The sequence below is a fragment of the Acomys russatus genome, chromosome 10 (genome assembly GCF_903995435.1).
Source record: "Acomys russatus chromosome 10, mAcoRus1.1, whole genome shotgun sequence".
Lineage (NCBI taxonomy): Eukaryota > Metazoa > Chordata > Mammalia > Rodentia > Muridae > Acomys > Acomys russatus.
In genome coordinates this window covers 35,919,584-35,930,746 of record NC_067146.1, presented here as the reverse complement: position 1 = coordinate 35,930,746, position 11,163 = coordinate 35,919,584, and the positions used below count along the sequence as shown (strand labels likewise).

Here is an 11,163-nt window from a genome sequence, read left to right as displayed (position 1 = left end):
TTCTAGTCTAGCCTATTTGGTGTTCTGTAGGCCTCTTGTATGTTCAAGGGTATCTCTTTCTTTAAGTTGGGGGAAAATATCTTCTATGATTTTATATAAAGAGATCTAGGAGGGAGAAGAGAGGATGGAGGGAGGAGGAGAGAAGGGAGAGAGGAGAGAGAGAGAGAGAGAGAGAGAAGAGAGAAGAGAGGAGAGAGAGAGAGAGAGAGAGAGAGAGAGAGAGAGAGAGAGAGAGAGAGAACACATTCTGGTAAGAGTGAGACACGTCATCAGATCAGACTGGTACAAGTCTGACCCCAAGCAAGAGGGAAAAGAAATGACAGAAGCATCTTTGAATTACCAGATCTCTGACATTTACTCCTAGGTTTTCTTTCTAATAATCTTAAAGGTGAAAGCCTATACATGCCATAGTGCTATTAATTTACTGTACCATGGAAACCTCCAGAAGAATAGAGGATGTAAGAAAAAGAGGTAATAATCTGTATTTAATGGCCCATATTGAAGGACTGAGGCACAAGAATTGTGAAGTTTAAACCAATTTTGGAGAACTTAGCAGGACCCTTCAAAAAACAAACAAACAAACAAACAAAAGAAAATAATAAATTAACCTTGATCTTTAAATAAATGCTAGCCTGTTTAATAAATGATTTCATTGCTAATGTACATTCCAAGTTGGCTGGTATGGGATTTGATATTCTATATTTCAAAGCCCCCTTTCTAGGCTATTATTTTTTGGGGAGGCCAATGGTAAACCTTTTTATTGGACTGCTATGTTGGGGTAATCTTTTTGCGTGCTATGTAAAGGTTGTCTCTATATTATTCAGTTATTAATTTTGTACCTGCAGAGCTAGCTGAGTACTGTCTGAACTCTGGTGCTGCTATTCTTAGGAACACCGGCATCATATTTTGTAAACAGTCTTCTCCCCTGTGGGCTCTTGTCTGCAGGTGGAGGAGAAGCTCCCTCCCAGTAAGCTTGTCATGCTTGGACAGAGGTGAGCCGAACCCCCTGCTGGCAAAACAACCTACCAGGCCCAATGTGTCAAAAGGCTAGTTTCTTGCAGGAACATTTCAAAAGCAAACCCTAAGCCAAACCTTTAATCCCAGCATTCGGGAGGGAGAGGCAGGAGGATAGCTATGAGTTTGAGGTCAACCTGGTCTCCAAACCCAGTCTAGGAGAGCCAAGGCTACACAGAGAAACCCTGTCTCAAAAAAGAAAAACAAACAAACAAACAAACAAACAAAAAACCAAGGAAAAACATATCAAAGGTGCCCTGGAGACAAGCCCTGGAGAAAAGCCCTGGGAAGTGTCCTGGGTGTGTCTCCTGCTATTCAGGTACCCTTCCTTTGAAAACCCAGAAGTTGGAGGTTTGGCAGCACAGTCTCCATTTCTCCTTCAGTAGCTCCCTGTCCTTGTCTTTCTTTTATCATTAAGTTTAGCAAATTAAAATCTAGCTCTTTGACTCTTTTTAAAAAATATATTTTATTAATTTATTCATATTACATCTCAATTGTTATCTCATCCCTTGTATCCTCCCATTCCTCCCTCCCTCCCATTTTTCCCTTACTCCCCTCCCCTATGACTGAACTGACGAGGGGGACCTCCTCCCCCTGTATATGCTCATAGGGTATCAAGTCTCTTTTTGATAGCCCCCTATCCTTCCTCTGAGTGCCACCAGGCCTCCCCATCCAGGAGACATGGTCAAATATGGGGCACCAGAGTTCGTGTGAAAGTCAGACCCCACTCTCCACTCAACTGTGGAGAATGTCCTGTCCATTGGGTAGATCTGGGTAGGGGTTCGAAGTTTACTGCACATATTGTCCTTGGCTGGTGCCATAGTTTGAGCAGGACCCCTGGGCCCAGATCTGCCCATCATAATGTTCTTCTTGTAGGTTTCTAGGACCCTCTGGATCCTTCTATTTCCCCATTCTCCCATGCTTCTCTCACCTAGAGTCCCAATAGGATGTCTTCCCCTCCGTCCCACATTCCTGGTAAGTGAAGACTTTCATGGGACATGCCCTTTGGGCTAGTGTCCAGATATAAGTGAATATATACCATGTGAGTCTTTCTGCTTCTGGGTTAACTCACTCATTATGGTCATTTCTAGTTCAATCCATTTGTCCACAGATTTCGGGAATTCCCTGTCTTTATTTTAATCAAGTGCCATAGGTTATTTGACTTTTCACAAGCCAGAGGCTCCCTTCCCCCACTGGAAGGGATCGGGATTCCCATTGTCTCCACCCTGGCTGAGCTTGGCTGGCCTGCGCTCCCTCCCTGCACAGAAAGCCTGCTTCATGATCGGTTCTCAGGACAGAACTTTCTTCAGCTAGCCTCTAGAAGGCTGAAGAAAACTCTGTGACTAGGTTCTCAGCCCAGCCTCCTGGAAAAAGGAACCCACCGCCCCCCTCACTTTCTGATTGGCTTAATAAAGATCTAGCAGCCACTGTCTAGGCAGAAGAGGAAAGCTGGGGCATCTGGGCTGAGAGAGAGTCTCTGAAAGAAGAAATGAGACTCAAGGGATTCTCCAGCATGATGTGGAGAAAAACAGGTGCCGGGACTCATGAGAGAGTGTTAACAGGCCATATGGCAGGATGCAGGGCAGAATTAGTCCAGTTAGTATAGCTGAAAATCTGCCCAGCTATGGTTTTTAGGTAAAAGCTTACATATATGTAAAATTAGTATAAAATACTAATATATATAACCTTACACACACACACACACACACACACACACACACACACACACACACTTGTGTATGCGTGTGCACTTAGTATAGGAATCTCATCCCTAAAAAGCAAAAATGAAAACAAAGCAACACAACAACAACAACAACAAAAACCACCCTGGTTATTTCTTTATCAACAGTCATTGATTCCTTGTAGCTCTTTATTTGGGGGTGGGGTCTTGTGAAATTTTTCTCCATCCATGTTGTCATATTAATTGGTATGATCTTTGTATTTCTTGTAAGGGCAGTCATATTGTTCAGAATTTACAGGAGCAACACCCCTGTCCTGTCCACTAGAAATGGTCACACAGCTGTACTGGTCCTCAGGCTCTTAAAAGTCTCCCTGTCCCCTCCTTGACAATGTTCTCTGAGCCCTAGGTATAAAGGCTATGTTATATATGTCTAATTTGAGACTGGCCACACTATGGTCACTCTCTGAATGTCGACTTGTGTGGGACTCTCTAAAAGTCTCCACCTGCTGCAAAAAGAAGCTTCTTTGTTGAGATGTGAGAGTTACACTTATCTATGGGTATACAAAGATGAATGTTAGCAAACAGTTGGAAATTATATTGCTTTAGAAATATGGTGGTAATAGGGTCTCCTCTGAAGCCTATACCATCCCCAGCCATATGTTCTTTGCTAGATTTACACACATGGGTTCTCTCCAATTGAATGAAATTTAGGCTAAATTAGACAGTCAGTGGTTGCCCCCAAGATATAAGTGCCACTATTACAAAACTGAAGACATAGCACTAGTCCCATTTTTATTATGGTTCTCAAGCTTTGTAGCTGGGTAGGGCTACTGATTTTTTTCTCACTTGGGAGCTTGCATAGCATCTTCTGATGCTATGAGAGCTAGCCGTCAGGGAGGATGCTTCCAGGTGAGTAGCACTTGTTTTATTGAACTCCTGTGAGCAAAGTGTGTGGTTTCTTCAGCAATACCATCTTACTTTAATGCCTATTAGACAACTAAGTGTAGTGGCATTATCTTGCATTATTTTGGAAGTCTCTTTGATCCCCCTGACCAATAACTCAAAAGGAGGCATTCCCTTCCTGACGTTGGGGTAAATAAAACAATATTTAAAAGTACTTTTAAAATTACATAGTCTGTATTTTCCCTACTGCTAGTATTGAAGACATCAGAGTTTATAAAGCAGTTCCTTAAAAAAATCATTATTGCAGGGCAGGGGATTGAACCTATTGCCTTGAAAATGCCAGGTAAGTGATTTATCCCTGAGCTCTATCTTCAGGCACCAAATAATTTATTTATTTTAGTGTTGGGAATTGAACTCAGAGCCTCATGCATCTAGGTGAGACCTCTGCACCTCCAACCCTTGATGATGATGTGGTCCTTTTGGAGAAAGTTCCTCAATCTACCAAAGGAATCTAGGCAACAGTCAGGCAGCCTATTCAAGAGCTTGGCGATTATCACCCTGAGTTTACCAGGTGTGTTGCTGCTCAGACTAGTAATCAGCTGTACCACGTCCCAGTGATGAATAAACACCTAGGTTTCCTGTGTACCTAAGGTGGGTCATGGTGGGTGGGGAAGTGCTTGCCTCACTTACTGATAAAAAACTTAAAAGAATCAGTCAGGAAGACCAGATATTATCAGGGATGTGTCCATGCAGAATGCACAGAAACCTGAGCTACAGTGGGAAGTGGCTCAGAAACAAAACAAAATAAACAACAACAACAACAACAACAACAACAACAACAAAATCATGACCAGACACTCTGATTTCTACACTAAGACTGTGTGTAATTAGAGGAGGGATTTAAAAATAATTAAATCATCTTCACCAATAATGATTTAAAAATATTATATCTGGCAGCAGTGAAATAAATCAAGTATAGAAAAATAATCTGTATTGTCACATAAATGTGGAATCGAAGAAACTGAGTTCATGGGAGCAAAGGCACCTGACAAAGAGTACATGGTGGTTACCAGGAAAGTGTTGGAAATGGAGTAGGAGGCTCCCATTAGGCCAGAGGCTCTATTAAATACCATGACAAATATCATTTAATAACAGAGTAGTGTATTATTGAAAACTGCAGGTTGGAATGGTAGTGCATACCTTTAATCTTAGTTTTTGGAAGGCAGAAGCAGGCTAATCTCTGTGAGTTTAAGGCCAGCCTGGTTTAATTAATGAGTTCCAAGACAATCAGGGCTACATAAGGTGACCCTGATTAAAAGACAACAACCCAAAACAAAACAAAAGAAAGATGAAAAATGGCTAGGAGAATATATTTCAGATGCCTTATACCAATATATAAGTCTGTGAAAACGTGAATTATTTAGCTTAACTTAATTTAGTCATTTTATAATGAATACATATTTTAAAACATCACAAAAAGTCACATCGAGTAACAATAATGTACATTTGTCAATTAAAAATAAAGGTTAAGTGATGAATTATGGAGATAAGATTTATTGAGAAGGCAGAGGAAGAACTGTCCCAGAAAGATTCTAGTGACATTACCCAGACAAAACCAAATTACATGTTTTGGTTTGATTTTATTTTGCAGATGTTTTAGAATAACTTCTTGACAATATAGTTATACAGAGGGAAGAGTGAAAGGAGTCCTGTGTACCCATTGCACAGAAATAGTCAGCTGAAGCTCAACCTTGTACTATTCCCTCCCCCCTACTACCCAGAATTACTGAGCTGTATCTATAAAGGTGATAGTAAAGCCACATCTCTATATGGAGAAACTCAAGGTCTTAAACAATCTTAATGTCATAAGCAAGAAGACCTCCAATGGAAAACCCTAGATAAAAAGACACCTTTTCTATGCTTCTCCCACTTCTAAGTTGACCTAAATGAGCGGGTGTAATTGGTATTGTGATTTTTTCTTTGATTCCATACTCTATGTATAAGTAATTATTTTCAGCTCGCCCCTGTAACCGAACTAAAAGGTCCTGGACTTTTCCCTCTTCCCACACTTTTCCACTATGCCACCAGGAATTAATCTCGGATACCTTTTCAAAATTTTCATCAATTTTTCCTTTGTGGATAAGCCTGTTCCTATTGTTACCTTTTCCAAGAAAGAAATATGCAATTGGCTGCTTTGTGCGATACATGCGTTTATATTGCCCCCTGAAGGAATTTTCCAGTGAGCGAGCATACTTTTCCATTTGTTTAGAATCTTGATCTAGTTGTTGGTTTTCTGGCCAGAATAGAAGAGAAGCTAGGAAATAAGGTTCTGAAAATTGGTAAGTCAGCCCGATTGAGTGCAGGATCTCTCGAAGCTGCTCTTTCAGTTTTTTAATTGGCTTCACCGATTTGGAGGTAGGGTTAATACAAGAGAGGATGATGCTAGCTAGGATGGAATTTTGCTTTTCCTTTTGTTGGGTTTTGATAGCACACTGCTCAAGAAGAAAAGTGTATTTGTTCACGATGTCTTCGATGGGGCCTACAGCATCTTTTGGACTTTTGATAAGATATTCTAAGAGTCCAGAAAACTTGTCTGCCTTTAAAGCTTCTAGGCATCTCCGAGTCCTTTCCACTTGAAGTGGTAGACTGAGCTTCGATCCAAAATTTTGATTTTGTAATTCTTCCAAGGGACCAAATATGCCTACATACTTCTTAAAGTGCCCAGCCACCTTTTTTCGATTTTTAGCCTCTTCATATTGCTTTATATTGTTTCTGGGTTTTAGAAGGACAAAGTAATCATCAAAAAAATCAAAGCACCTCTTCAAAGAGGAACGCAGGTTAGTTAGATAAGGAATAAAACTCTTGAGTGCTGACTTAAATTCATTTAGATCCCCTGGGATATCACAATTCCCTGATATAAAGTTGATCATATCTCGTTTAGAGAGTTCATTTTTGTTGTCGAAAAAGGGAAGGAGCTGGAGGATCTGGATGGCTAACAACCCCACTTCTAACTCTCCTTGGTAACCAGCTATGTTGTAAGTCTCGTACCTCCTCTTTGACTTCTGATACAGCCTTTCCATCCCTTCATATTCCCTGTCTTCAGTTTGCTGTTGAGATTCTTTGAAAGCATCTGATGCCTGCACCGCTAAGTCTAACAGTTCAGTTAGCTCATTAGCTGAGATCGCCCCGTTTCTTGTATTATCCTCTAGCCACCATCTTATCTTATTTTTGTAGACTTGACCTAATGTGTCTGAGATGTAAGAATTATCAGGCTCTATCTTTCTTGCTTGTTTTGCCCAAATTAGAGCATTTTTAAAGTCCTTCTCTATAAGGTAGAAATGTCTTGCCAAAGCTTGGCAAATGAATGCATTGGGGTTGAACCTCCGGGTGGCTTTAAGCAATACAGCCTTAACGGCGTCACTTCCTTCTTCTTTATGTAATGCTTCAATGAATGGGGAGAACCAGTTTCCTGTCTCACCTTCATGTTCATTGCGCTGTCTTGTGAGCAACAGTGTTTGCATGTCTTGGAAAAATTTGCTTTTTCCTATGCCAGTGTCATAGAACAAATTTTCTGTTAACATATCCATCACAATTTTACTTTTGTTCAGGTTGTAGCTCCTCTTCAGTTCTTCCAGTGACAGAAGGGCAATCAAATGGTGAATGGTGCGCACTCCACAGTAGCTACCACATTCTATCACCTCTTCCTTGATTAGTATTGTAGAGTAGGTCCCCATCTTGTCTTCAAACTTCTCTGGTCCCCAGAAAGCCTTCTTGTTGGAGATTCCTAAGAAATCTTCACACTGTGAGAGGGAAATGGTCGTGTCAGGTACATATGCATTAAGGAGAGCCAGGAAAGCAAAGAGCTTTGCCTCTTTGGTGGTGACATTTTGCCCTTTCAGAATGTTCCTGACCACATTTACTATGTACTCTTTGTTGAAGTTGTTTTTCATGATCATAAAAGAATAAAAATCTTCAAAGTTTTCATGCTGTTCTTTGATTTCTGTCAATTTAAGCTCAAATGCTCTCTGCTCTTTGACAGACAGTTGGTGTACTAAGGCAACACTGTCTTGGTTCTTTGCACTTTTCTCAGGATTTTGTGACCTTGTACAATTTAGAATGATCACTAGAGGCTTCTCATATCTAATGTGTTTGTTAGCAACAGCTGTTTGGATAGAGGCTTGAAGAAGGTAAACGTTGTCCTGCTCTTCAAAATCATCAACCAGGAGCAGCACAGGTAAGTACTCTTGATGGTTTGTTGTCCCATAGGTGATCAAATTCGTTACCTGTTCTCCAATTTCTGAAAAATCCTCCGTCTTATTTTTCAGCACAGCACATCTGAATTTCTTTCTTAGCTCCCAGAGAACATGCATCGCCAAAGTAGTGCCCCCACAGCCTGGATGATGATACAGATGAATAATTTTTGCACACACTGGTTGAGAAGAATCTGCCCATTCTTGAATTTTTTTTTCAAGTTTTGCATACTTATCCCTTTTGACAAATGATGAAGAATAGTTTTCAGAAGAAAAGTAGAAGTTCCACCAGGACACTTTGCCGCCCCTGTAGAAATCTTCCTCTTTGGACGTCTTGAATTCAAGTAATTTCTCTTTGTCTTTCTCCAAGAGTGTGCCTTCACATTCGTTTTCACAGAGAATTTCCAAGGCAGTCATGATTTCTTCTTCCTTTTTCAGGAGCACAGTAGATGAGCAAACAGATGGCAAGAATCGCTTTGAAGACTGCATTAAAGATTTTAATTTAAGAATAGTGCCATTTATCTCTGCAAGATTTAAAGTAGAAATGCTTTGGCTTGAAAATTCATTTTGCTGTCTTGATAGTCTTGCTTCAAGTAGGTCTTTCCATACCTGATATATCTGTGGGTATACACAGATACACAATATATTTTCCATTCCTTTCATATCTTGATAGAAAGCACAGAAAGTCTCAATAAGGGGGTCCCTTGGGTCATCCACAGAGGACAGTAACAAAAACACCACCAACACCCTCCCTCTTGGCATGATGTCATCACGCGTGAGAAAGGAAATGAGCTTCCTAACTTCAGAAGCTCGTTCTCTTTGCCAGGAAATTGGATCTAAGGGCTTATATTTGTCACTCTCCAGGTCTAACCTGCCGTTGCAGAAAACCCAACTAGGTTGTTGGTAAAGATTCAGACTGGAAATCTTCTCATTTAAGGTGGATTTTTCTTCTATAAATTGGCTTGGAAAGTGGAGGTTTGCTACTCGGCTTCCTTTGAAAGCCTTGACTACACCATTGCTCTCAGACTCGGGGTCGAACTCCAACACGGCAAACCACTTAATTTCCTTCAGGAAGTCTAAGTGTTTGGTTTGATCTGGATGGCATTTATTGGTCACAAGGACGTACCACTCGTAGTATGAGTTATCTAACAGGTCTTTATTTCCCGTCAACAGGTCAACCAGCTTTTGTCCCTCACTGCTGCTGCCGCTTGGTTTTACTTTGCATTTATTTTCTGCTTCTTTCCTAGAGTCTGCCATTGCTTTTAAGTCTAACTTAAAGGTTTTAAAATCAGCTTTACTCCCTATGATGTCCTTACTTTTGGGTCCGTCTCGCACAAACACTGAGGAGTTTGAACTTCGTTGCCACATTTGGTTCTTACGATGTTGCATTCTGATCTGGAAGTAGTCTTCTCTGCATTCTGAGTGCAGTGGGATGACATCTACCTCGATGACAAATCTGTTGGATGGAGCACTGCTTGGCAGTAAAACTTCCACAAATCTTGGCTCTCGGATGCACTTCTTTGCTTGTTGGACCTGATGGACCTCAAAATACTGGCTTATCATCACATTGAAGTGGTCGATTAGGGCATCTTTAGTGACCCTGATGAGTTCCACGCCAACAATTTTTCCTTGGGGTTTGTCTTGGACTCCAAAATGAATAGTGCCATTAGTACGTGTGTTCATACAAGCTGAAGCAAATCGGAAAGTCTCATTGCTAAATTTCATCTTAATGTCCTCTTCTGTGGCAGTGTCTGTGTTTGTCAAGGCTTTGAATTCATGTACTGGGTCAATAAGATTGAGCGGCCCTGTTTCGGGCTGTAGGATGAAGTGTAACTTGTAACGATATGGATTGCTGAATTCATTGAAAGGGTATGGAGTGCATGTTGGTCCTGGAGATGACTGCTTATCTTGTAGCTCTGTTTTATCTCCCATCAACTCACTGTTTTCTGATTTAGAACCTTGAGCCTTTGGACTCACTGCAGAGGCACCAGCCTTAGGTGAGTTCTCTTCACCCCTTTGACTTTGCTTTGATGTTTCTCTACCTTCTGTCTGGGTTTTAGGAATATTTTTACTGTCTTTTGTCGTCTTAGTTGTCTGAGTAAGATGTTTTGAGGATGTTTTCTGCAATTTTTTGAATAGCTCTTCTATTTGGATAGCTGGCCCATGGGTTATGCCCATTTCAACAAGATGCTTTTTGTTTAAGAACTTTAAGACTGCTCCGCTCACATCTTGTGCCATCAAGATTTCCCTGTGCTTTTGGTCAATCTTATGACTTTTTAACCACAGGTTTACATCCTCTTTTGTCCAGTCATCTGTAGTTTTTGGAAGGTTGAGTGTCTCTGCCATTCTGATAGCTGTACGGAGAAGAAGAAAGAATGGTATTGTAGTTTATAAGAGAAAATGTGAAACATTCATTTTTTTAAATAGGTAAAATATGCATGGGTCTCAACATTTGAAAAGCTTTTAACACCAGTTTACTCTATACCAACCAAGAGAAATACCACCAAATACAAATGCGCATCACCTTTCCTTACATGAATTGTAACACATTATTTCCAGTTCTGTTTAAGCTCTTTGCTTTATATACTAAGTATATGCTGGGGATGTGTCCATTCATTGATCATTCTTTTTATGGTTGTCAAATATAATGTGTGGTTTCTGTATTACTAAGAATATTCAACCGTGCTTCATAGAAGAAAGTAAAAATATGAAACTAAATGTATAAGTTAAGTATAGTTTGCTCAACTTGTTGTGATAGAGACCAATGAAATAGAACATATGAGTGTTAAGCATAGTTAAGAAGGAATAGAATAATCAAATATTAATTAAAGATTCATGATAGACATAAAGTACTTAGTGGACAAAAGCTCTGAAACTGTACGCAAGCCCTTAATTAAATGCTTTTGTTCATAAGAATTTGCTTCGTCTTGATGTTCTTTCACAGCAACAGAACAGTGAGTAGGGCAGAGGAAATTTAGAGCAAGCCCACAGCCAACACAGACCTAAATAAAGACAATCTCAAAGCATTTTCACCAAAAACAGGGGCAAGACAAGGCTGTCCACTCTCTAATATCTACTCAATATAGTAAAGTCTTAGGTAGAGCAACAAGACAACTGAAGAATATCAAAGGGATACACTTTGGAAAGGAAGAAGTCAAATTATCTTTACTTATAGGTGATATGATTGTATACATAAGTGACCCTAAAAATTCCATCTGAAAACTCCTACAACTGATAACTACCTTCAGCTAAGTAGCAGGATACAAGATTTATACACAAAACTCAGTAGCCTTCCTATATACAAATGACAAAAAG

At 40.2% G+C, this 11,163-nt stretch overlaps 1 protein-coding gene across 1 annotated transcript; it reads right to left on the bottom strand.

The window, feature by feature from the left end:
- Positions 1-5,405: 5,405 nt before the first annotated feature.
- On the bottom strand, positions 5,406-10,220 carry Samd9 (sterile alpha motif domain containing 9). Its single transcript, XM_051151982.1, has one exon. The coding sequence runs from the start codon at positions 10,192-10,194 to the stop codon at positions 5,446-5,448; it is 4,749 nt and encodes a 1,582-aa protein (XP_051007939.1). The 5' UTR covers positions 10,195-10,220; the 3' UTR covers positions 5,406-5,445.
- Between the last annotated feature and the right edge of the window lie 943 nt (positions 10,221-11,163).

Coding starts and splice junctions, on each gene's coding strand:
- Samd9 (XM_051151982.1), bottom strand. CDS start 10,194: ATGGCAGAGACACTCAACCTTCCAAAAACTACAGATGACTGGACAAAA.